The sequence below is a fragment of the Paramisgurnus dabryanus genome, chromosome 6, assembly GCF_030506205.2.
Source record: "Paramisgurnus dabryanus chromosome 6, PD_genome_1.1, whole genome shotgun sequence".
Classification (NCBI taxonomy): domain Eukaryota; kingdom Metazoa; phylum Chordata; class Actinopteri; order Cypriniformes; family Cobitidae; genus Paramisgurnus; species Paramisgurnus dabryanus.
This window is the reverse complement of record NC_133342.1, coordinates 35,495,001-35,520,946: the sequence shown is the minus strand read 5'-3', so window position 1 is coordinate 35,520,946 and position 25,946 is coordinate 35,495,001. Positions and strand designations below refer to the sequence as shown.

At 36.6% G+C, this 25,946-nt stretch overlaps 1 protein-coding gene across 5 annotated transcripts in view; it reads left to right on the top strand.

The window, feature by feature from the left end:
• LOC135767445 (mannose-binding protein A-like) overlaps window positions 1-22,513 on the top strand; it is a 31,881-nt gene extending 9,368 nt beyond the window's left edge. For 2 of the 5 annotated variants that reach the window (XM_065277167.1, XM_065277165.1), the window contains exons 3-7: window positions 12,751-12,768; window positions 12,859-12,930; window positions 21,518-21,613; window positions 21,865-21,996; window positions 22,104-22,513. In XM_065277167.1, the coding sequence (XP_065133239.1) occupies window positions 12,751-12,768; window positions 12,859-12,930; window positions 21,518-21,613; window positions 21,865-21,996; window positions 22,104-22,381 (596 nt within the window). In that variant the 3' untranslated portion in view covers window positions 22,382-22,513. Of the gene's footprint in view, window positions 1-7,357; window positions 7,463-7,582; window positions 8,248-11,641; window positions 11,978-12,642; window positions 12,769-12,858; window positions 12,931-21,517; window positions 21,614-21,864; window positions 21,997-22,103 lie in introns of those variants that run through there. The other 3 variants (XM_065277169.2, XM_065277168.2, XM_073815007.1) reach the window with 3 other exon arrangements.
• The last annotated feature ends 3,433 nt before the right edge of the window (window positions 22,514-25,946 follow it).

Below are 25,946 nucleotides of genomic sequence, written 5' to 3'. Positions count from 1 at the left end.
CTATATAAACATTAAGCAGTGTTAATGTTAATTTAACACTGGGGATTTTGCAGTCTACATTAGCTCCACCAAGAAATGTTTATTTATTTTTTGTAGTTGTTGTGGTTCTGCTGGTATTTTGTCTTTATTCTCTTCTTGTTCATCTTTCTTTAGTGATTCTGTTTATTAACAGCAGGTGTTTATCATTAATGGTCAATCATCACTTCGTTCATCTCTTCATTTTCTAATTAACTTCATCACTTCTTCAACCCAACAACACCCATACTTGACTTTGGTTTAGTCCACATTGGCTTTAGTTTCTACAGAAGGTTCATGTGGGCTAAGTCAGATGGGGCCAGCATGAAACCCGGGTGCAAGCCCAGCTTGGGGCCCATATTGCAAGCCCATATGGGGCCTACATTTGCCCCACCAAGCACTGCTGGCTGGGCTGATACATGCTTTGGCCGATTTCAATTTTATTTCTAAGAACTATGATTGATGGCAATAGGCTACAAAAAAAAAAATTTGCTTCTTTAATAGAACATTATTTATCAATAAATAATTTATTTAAAATTGCACTTTCATCCATGTTGAATTAAATGGCATGATCTTTTATTTGAAAAGATCTCAAATAAAGTGCTGGTAAGTTTAGTCAGGCTCAGTGACGTTATTTATCAGCCGCATTAAATGTCCAAATATCAGTTGGACGGCTGTGGTTAGAAGTATAGTTCTATAGTTAGTATAACATGTAGACTTGGGTAGATCATGCTTTTAAACAAAAAGAAAGCAGCATGCAGTGATTTCTATAACCGTAATCTAAATATAAACAAAGTCTGTTTCATGTCTTTAAGGTTGTAAACAGAATTGAAGCGCTGTTTTTGGAAAACTGAGCATAACAACGAGCTTTAAGACCCTGGGGAATCCCTGGAATGAGTGACGTAGAAGGAAACTTGCGAATGAAAGACGAATCTTGGATTTAAACAACAGAGAACTAAAACGTGACAACAAAAGCTTTAGATGTGATGCATGTAGTTTACAGCAATAATAGGAAATTAAATTGATCTGAACAGATTAATTTGTCTTGACATCATTTACTTTATTGTTGAGCCAACATAGTTCAGCGACGGATGTGCGACAAAGTTGCTATGTTTTCGGGAAATAGTCATGACAAGCCAGCTGGCCTCTCCAACTATGCACGGTATGATGGTTTAGCAGCGCGTTATGCCGTTGCTCGGGAAAAGCACCCCAGAGCAGGGTACGCACACGAGCCAGCGGAACAACATCAATGTGTCAACTGCAGCACGGGGCAGGAATCAATATGGGCTCGGGTTGTGTTCCTTATGTAAAACGATCGCGTTTCCCAGTATGGAATTAAATTAATGTAGCTGTTGGATAACAGGAGCTGCTTCCACTGCCAGTGTGCATGTGGCTTTGAAGTTATAGACCTTTCTCACAGTAACCGGAAATACGTAATCGTCGTGTAAGCGGAGTTCCTTTCAAGCGTCAACACACTAGAAAAACATAAACCCGGGCAAGTTTAAAATGGATCAAAGAGTCTACAAAACTTCGTTAACGGATTTGCCAAATATTACATTTGCTATGTGACACGACTAATGGAGGAAAACTTTTTCCATGAAGAATTTGTCAATAAATTTCTAGGTAAGTAGAGAGCGAGTATAACTGTTACTGAACTGTTAACTAAAACGACACATTATAAGTCTCGCCGGATAGCCTGAATCCACTTCTGTATACCTTCACCATCAACAGGGAATTGATGGAACAGATACAGCTTTTTACATTGCCTTGACTGCGGAGGAAGTAGATTTCCGCGACGATTGCGTAAGTCCGGTCATAAATACGGAAGTTGTGAGAAAGGTCTATTTCTTGCGCAACCGGCAACATGATGTAAGTTACGAATTGTGTGCTGTATGTCATACCAGTTTGATTTATAATTATAAGAAAACAAGGGGGAAAAGGTAGGGGCGTCTGGGCATATGCTCCTAGCGGAGGTAGCCTCGTGCTCGAGCCCGATAGTGGAGACACAGGCAGGGGAAAGGGTTAGAAATTAGACAGAAAGGTTTGTGAAAGCAGGGCTATAACACCACTGGCGGAAACATGCTTGAGCTGGACGGGAAACCTGTATCGCTGGGATGTGTTCCCTGCAAGTAAGCTTACGATGGGCCTGTATGGGCATAGCCTAAGGGCCCCGCACAGGTTTGCTCACTGGCGAAACGTTGGCCCCTTAGCGCTGGCCCTGCATGGGCAGCCCTCACTTAGCCCCCAGTAAGCCCTCACATAGAGAAATCCCCAGAGTTTAATGAACACTGCTGGATGTATATATTGTCCCAATCTTACAGAGTGTTAAAAAGTAACAATGAAGCAGAATTAAAAGCGCTGTTATCCTCTCTCTCACCATCTCTGTCTGAAACCTAAAATTGCATTTTTACATCTTATTGGTAGAGTCATTTTCTTACTTTAGGTTGAGATTTTGTGTCATTTAAAGTCACCACTATTGTGATCAGTGTTTGATTTAGTTAAACTTGACTCGTGACTCTTGTATTGTTCAATCGTTTGATTGCTATAACTTTGTGTGTTTAAGACATGTTTGTTATAACAGAGTGCGATACTTTGGTGGTGATCAGTTCAGTAAATAAAGTTTAAATATCATCATATAAAAACTTATGTATTAATTTATTTTTTGCACACTTATCAGAAGGATCTTTCTCTGACAATGTGATACTACAGTATGAGATCCAGCTCTCTCTTAGCAGTTTGTCTTTCTGAAGAATTTTGAAACACTGACACTCAAAATTAACTGCTCTACAATGTAGACACACAAATATCAAGAATCAGAGTATGAATCACAATGATGGTGACAATAAAATGAAAAGCTTCATGCTGCAATGCATGCTGGGTATCAACAAATTACAAATCTCATCCAGGACTCCCAGAATGCACTGCGGCATGAATAAATAATGACCTTTATTTACCATTTTCTTTGTCACCATTGTTAAGATTCATACTCTGATTCTTGATGTCTGTGCATCTACATCGTTCAGCGGTTAATGTTTATGTGCAAACTATCAAAATCCTTCAGAATAATAAACTGCTATGAGAGTTCTGGACCTTAAACTGTAGTATTTCATTGTTAACAGAAAATGATGCTTCTGATGAGGGGGGAAAACTATATTAATAAATCTGTTCATTAAACGATTATGTTTGATGTTGTTTATGTATCAACCATCAATATTCAATTACTATAACCTTTTTCTTTGCTATAACATGTGTTTTAAACACACTTAGATATAGCAGCCAAAAAACACTAGCTAACACTCAAGAGTCAAAGTCTAATTAAAACAACCACTGATCACAATAATGGTGACTTTAAATGAAACAGCCAACATCTTAACATAAGTTAAGAAAATGACTCTACAAGTAAGATGTGAAATGCAACTTTAGGTTTCAGACAGAGATGTTGAGAAAGAGGATAACACAGCTTTTAATTCTGCTTCATTGTTACTTTTTAACACTCTGTAAGATGGGACAATATAAACATCCAGCAGTGTTCATTTAACTCTGGGGATTTTTCTGTATGAGGGCTTCCTGGGGGCTAAGTGAGGGCTGCCCGCGCAGGGCCAGCGCTAAAGGGCCAACGTTTTGCCAATGAGCAAACCTGCGCGGGGCCCTTAGACTAGCCCTAAGTGGGCCCATGAAGGGCCATCGTAGGCTTACTTGCAGGGTTGCATCATGCAGTGCATGGCAGGCTGCTTTGCGGCAATCTTCGGAGCGAAAAAATGATTGAGGCTTGGCGGCAGAATCTTGATCACAAACCTGGACAGGCTGAAGGCCTGCTGGTGCTGTCTGACAAAACCGCTCTTGCGAGGATGGAAAACCTTTTGGTGAGTAGAGATGTAGCTTTGTGATCTTTCCTTGTTTAGTTTGTGGCTTTGCGGCGGGGTGTGGATTTGTAGATGGAAGAGTTGGTTGGAGAGAGATATGAAGATTGTGGAACTTCTTAGAGAAGATGTTGGCGTTGGTTGATGTTTGTCTTAAGTTTAAGCAATGTTCAATTCCTGCTGAAACTATCAAGGAATGAGGGTAGTGATGTGACATCTGAAGCGAAGCTCCGGAGCTTGTGTCGAGCAAAAAGGGGCGTTCCAGATGAAGCCCCGATTCGAGGCTTGTATCGTTTCCGTGAAAATCACGTGACGATGACAAACGAGGCCTCGTTTTCTGTTGAATACGTCATTGCTTCACTCAGAGTATCGCCTCCGGATAAAAATGGTTCGAAACTCGCGCCTCTTGTGGGTTTTGCAGTACGTTGCATTGGTGTTGAGGTGTTGGTTGTACGTATGGCGAGTTTGTAGTTATCATTATATATCATAGCCTGTATTATATATTATATTACACTTAGTTTAGTAGATTATTAGAGTAAATTATACATAGCCTTGGAAAGTAGATCATTAGAGTAAATTAGCATATATCTAGTTCTAATACCTATAACACGTAATTATTTTGCTATATATATTATGATATATATATATATACACAGGAAAATCCCCAGTGTTAAATTAACTCTACCAGTGTTAAATCAACACTATTTGGTGTTTATATAATCCACACCAAGATCGGTGTTAAAAAAGACTGGTGTTAAAAATATAACTCTGAATCAGTGTTAAAGTTAATGAGATAATGAAGTGATGATTAAGACATTAATGGTGAACACCTGCTGGTCATTCAAATCAATTACATTTTGGACATTTTCCTGTCTCTAAATTTTTGTTTTCTGGAGAAAATACTAAAATAATAAAGAAAGACAAATTATTAAATGCAATAGATGAATACTGTTGGGTGTATGCCTCCAAAAGCTGCAATCTTTCACGTTTGCCTCTCTATCAGCATCTCTGTTTGAAAAATAAAATGATAACTTGCAGAGTTATTTTCTAAATGGATAAGTTTAACTTCTAAACAGCTGTCAGAACAAAATACAAGTGCTCAACTATTCCAGTATCCACACGCGTGATTTAGTAGACAAATCTTCTTTCTGACGTGATGTCTCACAAGTCAAATAGACATTTATCACAAAATGTATCACATTAAATGTTAAGTTTGTGTTTGTTATGAGTTCATTTGAAGTCACCATTACTGTGATTAGTGTTTCCTTTAGTTAGGCATTTGTCCCTTGACCTTCACTGATCTAACTCTCCTCTTCTAGCAATAGCAACAATGTTTTAGTAAAACCACTTGTTCATTGCTTCATGTAGAGGGAAAACCATCCAGAACTTCTCCGTTTATTTTTTTATATTTATTTTATTTGATCACAAATTAATTATGAAGAAACAGGCATATAAAAAAGCTCTATGCAAATGACATTGTATTGAATGAGACTGCCATAATGCTTTAGTGTGTTTTTTGTTGTTGTTTTTTGCTTAAGAGAGACTTCATGATTTCTGATACAAATCTCAACAATGGTGACAATTAATGGTAAGAAAGTTGGTAAATTTTTGTCATGTTGCAATGCATGATGGGATTTATGAATGAGTTTTCTACAATCCTGGTACCCAGCATGCATTGCGGCATGAAGCTTTGTTGTTAATTGTCACCATGATTGTGTTTTATAGGCTGATTGTTGATGTCTCAGTCTGTCTGACTTACACCAGAGATTAGATTTGGGTAACAATATTTAACTCTTCAGGATATGTGGACTTTTACAGCGCTGTTGGATTTCATGGGCGCTTCACAGGGTTGGCAGAACATAAATTATACACTTATATTCAGTGATTTTTTTTTGTATGAGATCTTTGAATCACATGACTCACACTTTCATAACAATTAACATAGAAACAGTTTTAGACTTCACTTCTCTTCTCTTCTCTCCTCTCCTCAACCGCCTCTGCTCTCACAGATGTGTTTCATAAACACACTGCCACAACGAGCAGAATAAAACTAACACTAAACTTTAAGACCCAAGTACCCAAAGGAAACACTAATCGGCACAATGGTGACTTACTTTATTAACCAGATTTACAGCAGTTCTTTAGAAGTTAAACTTATCATCCATGTAACTCTGCAAGCAAGTTGTAATTTTAGTTTTCTAACAGAGATGATGATAGTGTTCATTTAACTGGCATTTTGTCTTTTGCATTTAATATTTTAGCTTTTTCATCATTTTAGTATTACTTTCTCCAGAAAAAGAGTCAACAAAATAAAAAATTTAAGACAGGAACAATTCCAAAATTGAGTTGATTTGACACAGAATGACCAGCAGGTGTTCACTATTAATGACTCAATCACTTCATTATCTTATTAACTTTAACACTGATTTAGTGTTTTTTTAACACCAATCTTGGTGTGGATTATATAAACACCGAGCAGTGTTAATTTAACACTGGGGATTTTCCTGTGTATATATAGCCTATATTAGTATTAGTTTTATTATTATATATAGTATTGCTGTTATTATTATTATTATTATAAGACTGGACTAGGAGGACTGAGGATCCATTGGGATATTGAAACAAACAGAAGCTCCAATATCCCAATTTATATAAGCTGGCACTGACCGTCTTATGTTGTCCAGCATCATCAGTGCCCTGTGAAAGGGTGTTTTCTAAGGTTTGAGAGGAGCTTTCTAAAAAGAGAAACCGCTTCAATCCAAATACTGTTAAAAAACTTGTTTTAAATAAAAACCAGTAAACACTTTTCCGTGTTGCAGTTTGCTGTTTCACACTTCCAGTCCCATAAGCATTGCACTATTGCACCCCTCAGTTCAATAAGCATTGCACTATTGCACCCCTCAGTTCAATAAGCATTGCACTATTGCATTCCCAGTCAGCACTGCACTCATAATAATTTATTTACACTCATTCGGGGCATTCACGGTTATCAATAACCCAAAGAACTACTGAATAGTTTAACACAAAGTTGTGTTTGTATGAGTTGTGTGTACATAGGTTAACACAAGCAGAGTAAAATACTTTATTTAATACACAGGCAATAGATAAAGCCCATACCATGACAATTTGGTTGCTCAGAATGAATAGATTTGTGTGCAATACATTGCTTTCCACAGCAGGTGTCACTAGAGAGCACACTGTTCATGAGGCTTCGGGTAACTGAACCTTTTGACGAACCAATGGGCTGGAAAGCCTCAGTGGTTCAGGAAGCCTCATTTGGCCATCACTAAATGAGGGTGAGTTGGTTTCCAGTCTATATAGGTTTCTGTTGATGCCAATCAGGTGGATACCTGATTACTGATTGTCAACAGCTGGTCATAGTTGAGGTGATTAGGTTGATTATTTGAACGTGTTCCTCCCGAACTTTGTTAATAAAAACATCATATCGAGAGAAGATTTAGCTTTTTACTTTACCATCATAGGAGTGGAAGTGCATGGACCACCAGGTAAAGCAGGACCACCTGGACCCCAAGGACTTACTGGACCACCTGGACCCCAAGGACTAAAAGGGCCACCAGGTCTACCAGGTATCAAACATTATAAGTTATACTACATTATTTCATTCAGACATATCACAGCCCAGTTTAAATTTTAATAATGCATTAAACCTGGACATATCAGCCATCTTTTAATTGTTTAATTATCAGGGTGTCTTGGAGATAACATCACATCTCTAAAATCTGAGATCCAGCATCTAAACACCAAGATTGCCATAATGGAGAAAGTTGCAAGTTTTGATGCATTCAGAAAGGTTGGACAGAAATACTTCGTTTATAATGGCTTTGTAGAAAGTTTCGATAAGGGGATTCAATACTGCAAGGAAATTGGTGGAGCAATTGCTTTGCCAAGAAATGCTGATGAAAATAAAGCTTTGTTAAAAGTATCAGTAGCCAGCGGATTAAATGTTCCAAACAGTTATCCATATATTGGAGCCACAGACAGAGATAAAGAAGGACAGTTTGTAGACAATAATGGAAAACCCTTGACTTTTACTAACTGGGATTCAGGTCAACCTGATGATTATAAGGGAGCACAAGACTGTAGTGTTCTCAGAGTGCCATCTGGTTTTTGGGATGATATTGGTTGTGATAATCGTCCTATCATATGTGAAATAGAAATCAAATAATATACCTCATTCAGGATATAAGTAACTAAACACATTTGCTGTATTATTACACTATTAGAAATCTGTCTGTCTGTCAATTCTACCATGAGTAACATTACAGTTAAATCAACAAGTAATAACTCTCTATTATTCATTATGAAATTGTGTTACCAGTTTAATTAAAGAGATTTTTAATGGCCGGCTTCACATTTCTTCTTGTTTTTATCATTTACAGGACAGTGTTACTGTATTTTTATATCACGTACACTAAATAATTGTAAAATATTGACAACATGGACCATAATGCCAACTCCATGACCCGTTTTTTCACAGTTTCCAGTTTCAACCACATGCTAAACAATGCCAAGAAGTTGTGAAATTCAGACTCCCAACATAACACAAAACAAGAACAGGTGTAAACAGTGTGCAAAATGTTTTGAGCTTGTCCCCTTTCGACCACTTTCAACCACATCCAGAGGTAGTCGAAACCACTTTCGATCGGATCGCTTTGGAGTTGTGGAACGCATATGTGGTTGAATGTGTTCGAACAGCCACACGCGACCGCCTTCTCTCCGCCCATTTATCTAATCTGAGGTATTAAACACAAGTTTTACATCTTTTTTTGACTTCTGGCGTGAACATACGGTGAACAGCGCTATTTTTAGCCTTTCATTGATAAACTAAAGCGACTGATCTCCGTAGTTTCGTTTTGAAAGCGTGTGAAAGTTGCGCGATCCTATTTCATCAATTGCGCTGAAAATTCAGAGAAAGCTCTTACATACACACGTACAAAACTCTGTGCAGCATGTATACTTGCTAAACAAGCAGTGGACTCCGACATAATATTCGTTTGCGTCCATATAAACTCATAATTACTCCAGCTCGAGTTTGAATGACAGCAGAGAGACTCGCCCACCGTCTCACAGACCACCCCCTCACAGTATTCAGGACAGATGCGGTCGAAAGTGGACAAAAGAGACGGATTTAAATACCAGGTGTAAACGTAATGTGTCTCTCTTGTCCACTTGTGATCCGATCGATGAAAACAGATCTTAATACCAAGTGTAAACAGCCCCTCATACACCTATTTAACTTGTGGAAAAGCAGTCATAAGATGGGCACTTTAAGATATTTTTTTTTTATGTTGCATATATTTATTATTATTATTATTTTTTATATTATGATGAGGAAACACGGTTTTCATTCAGTCCTTTTATGTTGTTGTTTTTCTGAAAATGTATGTTATTTCTTGTTGTGGGTGAGGGAGCACCCTAAATTTCGTTGCACTTTTAGTGCAATGACAATAAAGGCTATTCTATTCTATTCATATAAGTAACTATAAAAATCTGTAGGATTTATACACTGTTAGAAATTTGTATAATATTCAAACAGAATGCTTGTTTTCATCTGACTTTCAAATATATATTTACTATTAAACAACATTAAAGTTAAATATACAAAAACAAATAATATCTCCTTTATTTGTTTAATCATTGTGTTATCAATTTAATTAAATTTTTGTTTATCATGTTTGCCTGTAACAGGGACGGACTGGGTCTAATAAACAGCCCTGGACTTTCTCCCAAATAGGCCCGTCATCCGGCCATTCGCCCCTAGCCGTGCGCAACAGACACAAGGATGTCCTGATACTATGCCACAATACTGTCAGACTATCAGACAAGGTTATTTAATATTTTGTCAATGTCATATTACACTTTGATGTATAATAAGTTTTCAAATAATGAAATTGCGAGGCCCTATAAATTTTGTCTGTAAAAGCTTTCACAAACCACCACCAGGTCTTAGCCAATTCCACAACACTAAACACAAATATGACAGACAAGGAAAAACTGTACTCTGATGGAAGACAGACAGAAAGTGCAAGCTAAGATTGTTTTGTTTAAACTTAAATTTGGTCATTTATTTAGCCCTCTTTCTTGTATATTAGCACGTTTAGAGTGGTCGCAATGCATGCCTGATATTTTCCCGTTTAATTCAATACCTTAGTCTTCATTGTAGCAGAAAATGTGAGCTCACTACAACCTCTCATATACAATAATGTCAATGAAAGAAATGAAAACCAATGCAATACGATAGATGTCCGCTGGATAAATATTTTTTTAATTTGGTGTGTGTGTGATTTTGGTTAGATGACAGTTGTAGATAATACAGTTTGACAAGAGCACAATGTTTTGTTTTATTTCGACTGTATACAAATGAATGATGTCCCATATGAACAAAATGACGGAGTATGTATTGTTTTTAAGTTTGTACTGTTCAATTGCGCCCACGCCTTTCTCTCTAACACACACGCACGCACGCGCGCACGCACACTCTAATCACGTAGTAGTTGCGCATTAGGTCTATTTTCACACGAGTTTTATTTATTTTTATATTGTGTATAATTTATTATAATGTGATGTGTCCTGCTACTATTGGCACATACAGCCCTGCTGAAAAAAACAGCATCAAACCAGCATGGACCAGCATGGGAATTATGCTGGTCTATGCTGGTTTAGCTGGTGGTCACAGCATACCAGCATGAAAACACAACATATGCTGGTATGACCAGCATGGGATGCTGGTGCTAATGCTGGTTTAGCTGGTGCTAATGCTGGTTTGGTGCTGGTTTAGCTGGTGCTAATGCTGGTGGTGATGCTGGTTTAGCTGGTGTTCACTTGAAAACCAGCACCAAAACACAACATATGCTGGTTTTGCTGGTATGCTGGTTTTTTCAGCAGGGAGGACCACTTGCTGATGTGAAGTTAACTCTGTCAGTCCCTCATCATGACCAGGCTGTGGATGCTCAGGATGCTCAATCTGGATCTGTGGATGCTCAATCCATGGACCAATCACGGCCACTATCTATGATCACCGCTAGCTAGAAGGCCGAATCTTCTTCCTCGTTTTTCTTACACGTAGGATCATATAAGTGATCGTATTAGTGCCCCTGCTGTTGGCTCTTCATATTGCGTTATTAGACTTTTTTTGGCGACGGCCCTCCGTTGAACGGCCATTCTGGACTTTTCCAGAACGCACAGATTACCAATCCATCCCTGGCCTGTAACCATTGCAATATAGTTAAACAGTGACGATGATGAAACATGCAAGATGAGTGACAAATTAAATGAAAAAACATTTATGCTTTGAGTGGCAATTTGGTTTGATTTGTGTTTATGTCTCTTAGAGTGAAGTGTTACTTGATATTTAGTCGATATAAGTTCACTGTAAATACTGCAAAATTTTTTACTGTAATCATAACATCCCAAAAATACAGCAAAAATCTGTTGTTTTGTCTGTAAAACCTGGCAGCTTCACTGCAAACAAGTGCTTTAAATTTTACTGAAACTATTTGCAATAAGCTGTTTTTATCATTTAAAGTGTTACTGTTTTTTTTTACCGCAGTACAGCTGAATAATAGTAAAATATTGACAGCATGGATCCTAACCCCAACTCTATGGCCAGTGTCTCACAGTTTCAACCACTTGACAAACAATAATTGCTGGAATCTTCATGCTCCAATATAACACAAAACAAGAACAAATGACGCAATGAAACCTTAAAGTCCATGTGTTTACAACAAGCAACGGACAAGACCCAAAGCGTGACTGAATCAGAATCCAGACTTCATGCTCTGTCACAAGACACTCAACCAAAAACATCTACAAGGCTGATCGGACCGTGACAATCAGATCCTCTTAAGGACTTGGTGTGTCATGAATTGATTATTTTTGTAGTATTATCATGTGATGGTGTGGTGTCAAGTCTGAAAGTGCATTGCACAATGTGCACATTATGAAGGCAGTGTATCTGTGAGGTGGGTCAGTTTCTCACAACATCAGTTTAAACAACAAGAGCCTCCTCTGTCCGGTCAGTTGTGTGATTTTGATAACTTGGACATCTATCGTTGGCTGTGATCTTCTCCTGCAGTAAAATGGTATGTAATGAATGCTATTCAAAATAAATGAAAACAATATAAGATAAAAACAGGAATGGTTATATGAGCTTATTTATTGAAGTGAACTACAAAAATGTTGCAAAACATGTTTTTGTTATACACAATACTTACAGTATTCAGATTGTAGTCATTATAAGTAGGTGTATGCTGTTAAGCTTGTTTACTGTACTGTTAAAATATCATCTGAGATGCATTTAAATGTACATTTAGATACATTTAAATTACATCTTCACAATCTTAATTAAATGGATTTTATTTGCTTAAGTGTGCTTATACACTCACAAAGAAAGAGTTTGTTGTGGTCTTCAGGATCTTGGAGGACTTGCATTTATATTTAAATGAAACAATGAAAGAAAAGTAAAATATGCATAAAATAGTAATAAAGTATTCAAATTACATATAATAAACTAAATTAAGGTATACAAGGTGTTTCTGAACTGAACTAACTTTAAAATGTTGTTAATGAAAAGACTTTGTAAGTTGTGTCCTGTGCCATGAGACAGACGTTTCCTGTTTACAAGTCAAACATATCTGGAGTTAATTTCCTCAATATTATCATGAGACATGAAGTGTTTTCTTTAGTGAATATTTGCTTTAAAAACACAAAATAAAATTATATTTATTTAAAAGTAATGGTGTGTAAGGTTTTCCCACTGTGAACTATCAGATGTTGCTGTTGAAGCCGTACATCAGTGTCCTTCTGCTGCTTCAGTTCAGACAGCAACTATTGGCTCAAAACAGTGGACCTAAAGGAGAGAAGGGAGATCGAGGTAAGTGAGTGAATAAATGCCTGAAGTGATCGGGTCAGTGCTTTACATCTAAATTCAGAGATCTGGAGAATGATTTGTTTTTATTCTCAGGAGTGCAGGGACCACCAGGTCACGCAGGAGCACCTGGGCCACGTGGACTCCCAGGACTCAAAGGAGACCCAGGTTATTTTTTAAATATAGTTTACAGAACTTTTTCAAATGATTGTGGAATAGCATTTTTCTTTTAAGGTGCAATGTGTAAAATTTAAGAGGATCTCTTGACAGAAATGGAATATAATATAAATAACAATGTTTTCAGTGATGTGTAAAGACCTTACATAATAAACATGTTTTTATTACCTTAGAATGAGCCGTTAAATTAACCCCTTATGGAAGTAGGCGTCATGTTTCTAAAGTAGCTCTAAACGGACAAACTGTTCTACGGAGTGTGTTTTGACCCTGCGTTGTCTCAGAGGATGACGTGTTTGTCCTTTGGCGGCTACCATAGCTTTAAAATACGTTTTGAAAAGGACGGGTGACCTTTGGACTGAACCGTTGGTTGTAATTTACAGTCTTACCGCTAGTTTCCGCTACAACTCCCTGATTGCACCTTGAAAACATTACTAATGTATCTGTTACTATCCAGACCTTCATACAGTATCGAAGGTCTGTTGAGCCATGGTCATCTTGAATTGCCAAGCACCAGCCAAGAGGCCTCATGACTGACACAAAAAGCAACCAATTACGTTTTGTTTCTCGTCACATTTATTGGCTTGGAGATTTCGCCACAATTAGAGACTGGTGGATTGCACACTATATGAGTGGGACCGGATGCCTGGGACATAGCTGAATCATTCACGAACGCATGGCATCGGAAGTAAATTAAAAGTGGGTGTGTCCCCACGTCAACCCCCCCACGAAAAATTAATTTACTGCCATAGAAGTTTCCTTTTAATTAGCCTGAACATTAGCGTTTATTAAATAAAAGACAGTATTGCGGTTGGAATTCTGGTAATAGCTCTTAAATATTTTGCAAATAATGACAGATGTCATATTTCATTTATTTTCTTGTGACATTTTTTTTCTCTACTCTGCTGACAGTAGGCTACAATGTAAATTTTTTGTTTTGAGGAAATAAGAGGTAAGAAAAACGAATGAAGGTAAACTGATGCAATTTTTGTATACCCTTATTTATTTGTTATACACAATCTCTCTTTCTCTTTCTTAAAGAAATATAAATGTGAGATTCTGAAAATGAGAGCAATTTATTTAATGGTATCCGTCAGGAAACAATGCTGTCATAAGAGTTTAAGCATGTGTACTTCTAAAATACAATCGATCAAGCAATTTCAGAGGTATGACTTTATCATTTGCAAATGTACCTCACAAATAATGTTAATAATTAAAAGACGTTCAACTCTGTGATTTCGCAAATAAAAAAGTAATTGCAGGCTTCTATAAAAAAAAACGTTAAAATTATTCAGCGATCTTGGCACCATAATCAAAATAAACTATTTTACTGCAGTAATAATATTTTAACCAGTAACTCGAGTAACAAAAGGAACCACATTTAGTGCTGTCAATTATCATTAAAAGCATATGATAAACGGGAGTCTCCGTGCCTCTGCGCACGGCCGCAATTCTTCTGGCATCTCTCCTCCTCATCTCCTACTTTTTTTCTTCTGTTTCTTGAACTTGGGGCTCGAGTCCGACCTAAGGTTGGAGCTGCCTTTAAGAACAGCAAGCTAAGTTTGTTTCCCGTTAATTATTAAGACTAAATGGGCAGACAAACTCGTGAAACAGTGAAAGTAAAACAATCCGCCATATGGTTTTACACGTCTATAGAAAATATACTATAAATAAAGCAGTTATTAATTTTCCTAATGCATGGTTGTTTGACCTTTACTTTCGTTTAAAACGTTATACATTTCGCAAAGGACTCTGTTCGAACAGCAACTCAGCGACGTTCCTGTCATGTCCCACCCACATATAATGGTTCCGACGCCCATGCACGAACGTCTCTACACAGCAAAATCCCCAGTGTTAAATTAACACTGCTCGGTGTTTATATAATCCACACCAAGATTGGTGTTAAAAAAACACTAAATCAGTGTTAAAGTTAATAAGATAATGAAGTGATTGAGTCATTAATAGTAAACACCTGCTGGTCATTCCGTGTCAAATCAACTCAATTTTGGAATTGTTCCTGTCTTAAAATTTTTATTTTGTTGACTCTTTTTCTGGAGAAAGTAATACTAAAATGAGGAAGAAAGCCAAATTATGACATGCAATAGATGAAATCACCATAGTTAAATGAACACTATCATCATCTCTGTTTGAAAACTAAAATTACAACTTGCTTGCAGAGTTACATGGATGATAGGTTTAACTTCTAAAGAACTGCTGTAAATCTGGTTAATAAAGTAAGAAACCATTGCTCCGATTAGTGTTTCCTTTAGTTGGGTACTTGGGTCTTAAAGTTTAGTGTAAGTTTTCTTCTGTTAATTGTGGCAGTGTGTTTATAAAACACATCTGTTAAAGCAGAGGAAGATGAGAGAACTGAAGTCTTTAACTGTTTATGTTTATTATTATGAAAGTACAAGTTTTGGGATTCAATGATATCATAAAAAAGTAATCACTGAAAATAAGAGTTTAATTTATGTTCTGCCAACCCTGTGAGGCTCTCATGAAATTCAACAGTGCTGTAAATGTCCACAAACCCTGAAGAGTTAAATATTGTTTACTCAAATCTAATCTGTGGTGTAAGTCAGACACACTGAGACTTCAACAATCAGCCTATAAAACACAATCATGGTGACAAACAACAACAAAGCTTCATGCCGCAATGCATGCTGGGTACCAGGATTGTAGAAAACTCATTGATAAATCCCATCATGAATTGCAACATGACAAAAATTTAGCAACTTTCTTACCATTAACTGTCACCATTGTTGAGATTTGTATCAGAAATCATGAAGTATTTCTTAAGCAAACAACAACAATAACCTAAAGCATTACAGCAGTCTCATTCAATGTAATTTGCATAGAGTTTTTTATATGCCTATTTCTTCATAATAAATTTGTGATCAAATGTTTCAATGATTTGTAGAGTAGAATATAATAAAAATAAACTGAGAAGGTCTGGAAGGTTTTCCCTCTACATGAAGCAACAAACAAGTGGTCTTAATAAAACATTGTTGCTATTGCTATCAGAGGAGAGTTAGATCAGTGAAGGTCAAGGGACAAATGACTAACTAAAGGAAACACTAATCACAGTAATGGTGACTTCAAATGAACTCATAACAAACACAAACTTAACATTTAATGTGCTACATTTTGTGATAAATGTCTATTTGACTTGTGAGACATCACATCATAAACAATATTTGTCTACTAAATCACGCGTGTGGATACTGGAATAGTTGAGCACTTGTATTTTGTTCTGACAGCTGTTTAGAAGTCAAACTTATCCATTTAGAAAATAACTCTGCAAGTTATCATTTTATTTTTTCAAACAGAGATACTGATAGAGAGTTAAAAAACACTGAATCAGTGTTAAAGTTGCAAACGTGAAATATTGCAGCTTTTGGAGGCATACACCCAACAGTATTCATCTATTACATTTAATAATTTGTCTTTTTTATTTTAGTATTTTCTCCAGAAAACGAGTTATCAAAATAAAAATTTAGAGCCAGGAAAATGTCCAAAATGTAATTGATTTGATTTGTCTTAATCATCACTTCATTATCTCATTAACTTTAACACTGATTCAGAGTTATATTTTTAACACCAGTCTTTTTTAACACCGATCTTGGTGTGGATTATATAAACACCAAATAGTGTTGATTTAACACTGGTAGAGTTAATTTAACACTGGGGATTTTCCTGTGTAGAATTATTTTAGAAACGCATTTCGATGTCGCACATATTTTTTAAAATGCAGCATTTATTTGATCTTAGGCTACTACGTTTACAGAGAAACGATTTGAAGTGAAAATGCAAAAGTGGCGTTGCATTATCACTTTTTATTCCGTGTTTATACAAGCATTTTAGGGTGGTCTGCGTCCATATGGTGATGCAAAAGTGTGTGATATTCAATGTAGTATGCACTCCAGGCGGCTAGGTGGCAATGTGAAGCACTGACACACAACAACGCCAAGTCCACGCGCCTTCGTACAACCTTCTTCCTTGTTCTCCCAGGTCTTGTCCAAAGCCGTCTGGTGTGCCTCCGATGAATTGGGGCATCAACAATTTGATAGAGGAAATGAATGCGCCTTCTCTGATTAGTAATACTACCTGTGAATATTTCGTACAACTTCTGGAAAGACTCTTGTAAATTTATCAGCTGCTATGGCAACTTGAAGGTCCGACGTATGGAAAAATCTGACATGTTTGTTGTTATTTTCCTGAACTGGCGCATGCCTGTGACGTAAACACGTGCAGTGACGAGAGCCACCGTGAGCAGAATTGTTGCGTTTTCACCTTTTAGACGGGAACGTGACAGTAGAGCGTTTTTAAAATTTCCACTCTGGAGAGTGGTTTCACAAAAACACTGTCGATAAAATATTTTGTCTTTGAATCTGCTGAAGTGTTTCCAGATCAGTTTTCAGTATGCATCACACATTCAGCTTATCGCCTGTGGCCATAACATCTAAGGCTGACACTATAGGTTTCCTTTTGAAAAAGTTCAATTGACATTGTGTCAAACGCTGACGCTATGGGAACTTCACCTTCTTTTTCCAATACTGAAGTCTTATTGAGTAATGCCATGTCGTTTTAGTATGCAAATACTGACCGATTCTCCTGGCAGTATAAAATGTGCTGCAATACAACATTGCTTCAGAATCTTCTCCTTCACGTTGATATTATGAGGTTTTGGGATTGGGATTAAAAAAGACGTCATCCCTGTGACTACTACTGTATATCCAACAAATAAAGAAGGGAAGGCTCTTCAAAAGACAAATAACATTTATTTATCTTACAAGAAGAAACAGCGTTATTTCTCTGTTATGGATGTGACAATTCGGAGAGCTGAAATTAATTTGCTATTTTTTTAACAAAATAACCAATAGTGTTATTTAGGCTGATGCCGAAAGTGCAGAATGATCTTGCAGAATGGTGACAAAAATCTGATCTTTATGGGCAAATAAAGGCCCTCTGTTTTAAATGCTTATCCTTTAAATGTGAATTTAGTCAATGTTTTGGAGTACAGGAGTTTATAGATATCCTTACTAAAAGTAAAATAAAACTTTAAAGATCTTAAAATGAATCCAAAGCTTTAAGTCCAAAGGTTCATGTTTACTCTAACACAGTATTTCTCAAACTTTTTCAGCCCAAGGAACTCTTTATCTTCCAATTTTTTTCTGAGGACCACCTTACAGAATCCCACTCTAACACTCCCCCAAAAAACAACAAAATACGAAGGATTAGCTAAGTTTAAGTTTAATATGCAACTGTTTCAAGTCAAAAACTATTTTTTTTTTAAACAAATGCAATGCTATGTTCAGAAATTATTATATGAATTTTATTTCATTTGAAAAAGTAAATGTGAAATGAGTTGCAGCTTAATATGAACAACAAACTGCACATGTGAAAAAAACTGCAATTAAACATACTATAACAGCCTACACAGCAAAATCCTCAGAGTTAAATCAACTCTGCTGGTTGTACATATTGTCCCAATCTTACAGAGAGTTAAAAAGTAACTCTGAATTTGAGTTAAAAGCTGCAATCAGTCATTTTATCCAGTAGCGCCTCACTGCAGAACGTGACATCTAGGGGGCGGGGTTGGATTTAGATCCAGGGGCGGAGCTGGATCCCGATCCAGAGATCCCATTGGTCGGCAGTTTTACCACAAGACACGTCATACACGTGTTTCTGCGTTACCATTTCCGCATTAAGTCGTAACTAAATTAAGTTATTATTTTGACATAAAAACTAACTTTACTTATGACTACAATAAAAGTAGTGCCTTTAGGGTGAAATGTAAGTTTTTTGCTATAATGTTTTGGAGTAAAACATTTCGGGTAAGCCTACTATGAGTAATCTTACCACATGCAGTTAAGACCTATTAATGGATACAGTATAAATATGCATAATTATTAAAATATATATGGACTTTGAACTTGTTTTAACGTGTCTTTGCTTACAGCCATTAGGAAACAGGTTTCCCTCGTAGATGGTTTACTTTTTTTTATTTGCTAATAAAAGATATCAAATAAATTTGTTTTTATATTTACTCGTATAGGAATAGCTGTGTTATAAGTGGGATAATGTACAAATAAATCCCTTCAGTGATATCAAACTGTCGGGAACATGTCCGTACCTCTCCTTACACCTAACTGTGATACTTTCTAAATTATGAATCATTCTCAACTATATTATTAATCAAACGTACACTTAAATTGATAAGAGCAAACGTTGGCGACCACAAGTTGCAACTAATTGCGGGCTGCAACAACGCAAATATACTGGTTCATTTGGCGGAACAAAGTATATAAAGTGGGAGGAGTTGGATCTAGATCCAACCCCGCCCCCTGGATGTTGTGTTCCGCAGTGAGGACCATCTCATTTTATCCTCTCTATCACCATCTCTGTTTGAAACCTAAAATTGCATACTTGTAGTTATTTTCTTAACTTAGGTTTAGATGTTTGCTGTTTCATTTAAACTCACCATTATTGTACTCAGTGGATGTTTTAGTAGGACTAGACTCTTAGTTGCTAGTTTTTTCCACCTTCTATAATTTTATATGGTTAAGTCATGTTGTGTTATAGCAAAGAAAAAACAATACTGCAATTCCATAGTGATTTTTTAGTACATAAATTCTAAATATTGTCAGCATCTAGAACACTTATGTGCAGGTGTAGTGTTTACACACTTATAAGTATCCTTTTCCATTAATCATGTGAGACTGTAGTAAAATATCTAGCACTCTCATGGCAGTTTGTCATTCTGAACGATTTTGAGGGACTTAAAAATTAACCGCACCACAATGTAGACACACAAACATCAAGAATCTGAGTATGAATCTCAACAAGGGTGACAAAGAAAATGGTAACAATGTTCATTATTTATTCCTGCCACAGTGCATTCTGGGAGTTTTGGATGAGATTTGTAATTTGTTGATACCCAGCATGCATTGCAGCATGAAGCTTTTCATTTTATTTTCACCATCATTGTGATTTATACTCTGATTCTTGATGTTTGTATGTGTACGCTACACAGTAGCCAAATTTTAAGTATCAGTGTTTCAAAATCATTTAGAATGACAAACTGCTATGAGGGTGCTGTATTATAGTAGAGTCTCACACAATTAATGGAAAAGGATACTTCTAATAAGTGTGCGAACACTACACCTGCACATACATTTTCTAGATGCTGATGATGTTTAGACTTTATGTACTAACACCACTATAAAATTGTGCTGTTGTATTTTCCTTGCTATAACACAACATGTTTTAAACAAACATAGTTATAGCAGTTGAAAAAGTTAGCAACTAAGAGTCAAGTCCAGCTAAAACAACCACTGATCACAATAATGGTGACTTAAAATGAAACAACCAACATCTAAACCTAAGTTAAGAAAAAAATTCTACAAGTTTGATGTAAAATGCAATTTTAGGTTTCAAACAGAGATGGTGATAGAGAGGATAAAGTTACAGATTGCAGCTTTTAACTCTGCTTCAGAGTTACTTTTTAACTCTCTGTAAGATTGGGACAATATGTACAACCAGCAGAGTTGATTTAACTCTGGGGATTTTGCTGTGTAGGTCCAACTTAAAGAGTAACTAAACCCTAAACCAACTTTTTTTAGTTAATGATCTGTAAGAATGAAGCTTTATTAGTGCTGTTCATTGATTTTAGTAAGTTTTTTGACATTTGGATATAAAGTGTTTCAATACTACAATATATGGTGTAAAAACGTCTGAGTGCTGCCCTCTTCAGGTTGAACGGTGGCTATTGCAGTTGAATTTTCCTATTGGATGTTGGGTCCAAGAAATAACTCGTGACGTAAGCAGGTTCAAGCTCACCACGCCCTTGTTACGATCTCACCACACACTTGATACGAGCTTAGTTCGTCCCCTCTATCTCTGTTGGGATCTGCCCACTTTTCTTGCATTTTTCAAATATTGCAGTGGGTGGAGTCAGGCTCTGACCAGGGGTTTAGTTACGCTTTAATGTCATTCCAAAGAGCCAATAGTTTAAAACTGAGGTGGTGGGTATGTGAAGTCTATGGTTGTAACTATGGTAACAATAAAATACTGAAAAAAAATTTCCCCTTAATGTGCAAAATCACTGAAATTACAGGGATTTTACACATGAAACAAAAACTAGTACATTACAAAACAAATAGATCTGTGGATTTTAGCTGCTTTCAGTTGACGCTTGATCTTTTCTTTTGACTCCTCTTTGGTTTAGCCACCAATCCATTTTTACGTTATTAAAACAGGAAGGCAAGAACTGATATCACAGTTTCACGAGTGCATTAATTTAAAAATCAACTTAAGTGGCGATTGTATAAACACTTGCCTAGGTCATCTTTTGGCGGACCACTGGGGGGGTTTGGCGGACCACTAGTAGTCCGCGGACCAGTGACCACACTTTAAGAATTACTGCTCTAACATTATCATCTTCTTCAATATTTCCCCATGGTCCAAACAAAAGTTAACTTACACCACAGGCACTATTGGATATAAATAGTAAAAATGTATCTATGAACATGCTTGGTGCTCTAAAGATGTTTTTTATTGCTCTGTGTCTCTTCACTAGCTCAAAATTTAATTACACCAGAAAAAATCAAGGACATTGAAGAAAGATTGAGAGTCACAGAGGAAACTCTGAAAGTATTAAAGCAAGAGAATGAAGGTAAAAACTATAGTTTAATAACAGTGATGTGGTTTTATGGAAATATAATCTATTTTTATTTCTTTATTTTTCCAGTTATTTGTTGTCTTTTTCTTTTATAGTTATCTTTATCATTTTTTGAATTACTTCTATTTTACAACCAATGTAAACATGCAATGTAATAATATTATAAGTGTAAGTGAAAATAAATTTACTGTAATGTTTTAACCTTTCCCAAAACAAAACCACTAAGTCCGCTTACCTGTTTACAGGCAAAAAGGTTGCATTTTCAGCTGGACTTTTGGCATCTGGATTACAACAGACTGGACCCTTTGCTGATCAAAAGACTCTGGTCTACCAAAAAGTCTTCACTAACACCGGAAATGCATATGACTCGAACAATGGTAATCTATGTCCTTCCTACATGCTTGTGTGATATAAAGTACATGTGTATGTGAAGTGAAATACACATTTGGCAAGGTTCCTGAATTTGAATGTTTTCTTCTTGCAGGTATTTTTACAGCACCAGTAAAAGGAGTTTATTTCTTCAGATTTTATGCTCATTCTCACACTGGTAACCAAATGGCAGTGAGTCTATATAAGAATGATCAACCTCAGTGTTCTGTGTTTTCTCTGAAAGCTGAGAGCAATGCTAATGGCAGCAATGGTGTTGTTCTTACACTGGAGAGCGGTGATAAAGTCTACACACAGCTGTGGGAGAACAGCTGGGTTTATGATGATAAAGAAAGCTACACAAGTTTCAGTGGTTTTCTGCTGTTCCCCATGTAAATGTCAGATCCTCTGGCACATTGAATCCAGAGGGACAGACACTCTTAATGTTTCCTTTCAGCAGATATACACAGTTTTCTATATCTTTTTTATACATTCTTTGCTCAAAACTAAAGTTACTTAAAAATCTGACTCGTGTTCATAGTTTTTTATTTGACAATGAGAATTTTATTAGTATACCTTACTATAAAAATTGCTAATTGTTGTTTAAATGTTAAAGGGGACATATTATGAGATTTTTTTAAGATGTAAACTAAGTCTTAATCTAGGTCTGAGCAAAAGTGTGCCGTTTTGGGTGTGTCATTTAAAATGCAAACGAGCGAATGAAGTGCAAACACGGATCACAATGATGGTGATTTGTTGCAATTGAAACTCAATTGGGCTGTGAATTATTTTCTCCCTCTCTCTTTCTCTTTGCACTAAATGGTTGTGCTGTGGTTGGATAGTGCAGATAAAGGGGGCGGTATTACCTTATTCTGACATCACAATAGGAGCCAATTTACAATGACCTATTTTTTCACATGCTTGCAGAAAATGGTTTACCAAAACTAAGTTATTGGGTTGATCTTTTTCACATTTTCTAGGTTGATAGAAGCAATGGGGACACAATTATAGCAGTTAAACATGGAAAAAGTCAGATTTTCATAATATGTCCCCTTTAAAATGTAAAGTTCACACAACTGAACCAATTTAAGTAAAATGACACACAATATCCAAGACATTTTATTGAGCTTTTTTCTGGAGAAAGTAATACTAAAATGAAGAAGAAAATCTTTTAACAAAAATGCGTACGTGTGATTCATAAACCGAACGTACGCGCAGAAAACGCGCGTACCCCTTTTTAAATCTATAAATCGCAACTGAACTTGAACTTGTGCACGCAGCCGAGCAGTTTCAGATCTCCGCTTTTAAACGATGCGTAATTAATGTCAGACATATAAAAGTGCGCTTATCAATGTTTAAACCCAATTTCAAACAGAAAGAATGGCTTATATTTCCAAAAACCTGCAGCAATCAGACAAGCAAAAATGCGTATGTCTGCTCAGACCCTGACGTGGCGCTAAGCACTTTTCCACGTCAAAGACAGTTTTTATAAATATGGACTTTGCCGTGGATTTTTGCCTACGCACACTTTACGATCAAATCTGTGCGTACGCGCGCTTTATTAATGAGGCCCCAGATGTAATCACAAGTCAAATGGACATTTACCACAAAATGTATCACATTAAATCTCCAGTTTGTGTTTGTTATAGATTCATTTGAAATCACCATTTTCGTGATTACTGTTGCCTTTAGTTAGACATTTGTCCCCTGACTTTTAGTATATTAACTCTCCTCTTATAACAATTACAACCGTGTTTTAATAAGACCATTTGTTCATTGTTTGAAGTAGGAGATAAGCCTGTCAGATCATCTGATGTAGTAAGAATTAAATTGTGCCAAATTGTTAATAAAACATTTGTTTATAAATACATGGTAAAGAAAATAATGCACATGAAAATGCTGCTCATATGGCACTGTTCTGGAAAAAAACTGCTGTAATGCTTGGGGGAATTTTGCTTAAGAGAGATATCATGATTTCTGATACAAATCTTAATGATGGTGAAGGTAAATGGTAAGAAATTTGCACAATTTTGTCCATTTACAATGCACTGGAGTTATGAATGAGTTGAGTAAACAATAGCTGATTAGTAATTTAACCTTAATTTTCCTTTTAAGTCTGCTTTGGAAAAATAAGGGCAATCGGTTTCCTTAGTTTTTTTCAAGTAAACTAAACATGTTAGAATTTACAGCGTACAACCCAGGTTGACTAATGTGCTTTATTACATAATAACTAAATATATCAATAACATAATGAAAATAAAAACAGTAAAGCAAAGAACAAGAAGAGAAGAAAAAACATCAGACCAATGTATAAAATATATAATACAAATTAAATTAAATTAAATTACAGATGAAGCAGTTCTAATAAAAATGGGCAGATTGTGCAATTGAAGCAAAAGCATGATCACCCCTGCACTGCCGCCTCGTCTTGGGGATAAACACAAGCCTCTGTTTAGAGGACAGGAGAGATCTAGTAACATTGTGCTCAATCAATAAATGTTGTCTAGGTGCACGTCAGGCTACGCAGAGCAACGCACAGCCTATGCATAGTATATGGCATAGAACCTACGCATGACTATAACTTGTACTTTACAAGCTTTCCTTTAGTGAAAGCTTGTTTACCAGCAATAGTATTTTGCTGTTGATTACAAAAAAATTTTGAGTTGGTGAGAGATGGTTGTATCTCCATCTCTTAAATCTGCCATTATTACACCCATATTTAAGAAACCAGGTGGTGATCCATTAAATTTTGACAATTTCCGTCCAATTTTAAATTGACTATTTATCTCTATGGTAGTGAAAAAGTGTATTGCAATTCAAATTCATGAACATGCCTTTAATAACAATTTGTCTTAACAATTCCAATCTGGTTTTGTGTTCCCACCAGGCCACCACATTACTGAGACTGCTCTTGTCAGAATAACCAATGATCTACTGTTGACAGCTGACTCTGGGCTTTTAACTATACTTGTCCTTCTTGACTTGAGCACTGCCTTTGATACTATCTCACATAATATACTTCTTGACAGATTAGCTTCCATTGGTATTACTGGCACTGCTCTGTCTCAGTTTAGGTAATATTTATCTGGACGCAGTCAGTGTATTCAATTAAAAGGTTATAGTTCAAGAATATCTACAGTCACCAATGGTGTACCCCAGGGTTCTGTTTTGGGCCGGCTTCTTTTTATTATACATATGCTATAATTTATTATACATATGGTGTTAATTTTCACTGCTACAGTATGCAGATCCCCGCCACAGACTCAACACTGGCACAAATCAACACAAATCAACTAGATTTTTAATGATTACCATTTAGATTTATTTTACTATTTAAAACAGCTTCATTCGCTGTTGCAAGCGCTCAGCAGCGTCTCTCTCTCTCTCTCTCTCTCGTGCACGCTTTCTCACTGCTGCGTGCGGAACCTTGTGCCTCTCTTACATGACACTGAGTGAAGGAGTTAAAAGTTGGCGGTGTTTTCCACCTGGGTTCCTCCGTTGTCATTTCACGTAAAAGTTAACAGTCAACAGATGTTACTGACAGAGAAGATAGTTTATCGAGTATCATGACTTAACGAAAGGTTAGTAGTGTTTTCCCACACACACACACACACCAGTTATCTGTGCACGAGCTCTCTCCCTCCCATATGGTGCAGTATGCGCGCGCACGCGTAACAGCCCAGATAGCAAAATTGCTGTGGCCCAGATCTGGTTCACATCTGACACCTTCATCTGGCCCACCTGTGGCATGGTATGATGGCACTTGAGCGGTCCACCTCTTTTTTCCTGATCTTTACCACAAGCAAACCATAGAAACGCCACATGTCCGCCAAACACAAAGCAAATAAAGCAGATCTGGCCCAAATCTGGGTAATAGTTAATTTAAAGGGGACATATTATGAAAATCTGACTTTTTCCATGTTTAACTGCTATAATTGTGTCCCCAGTGCTTCTATCAACC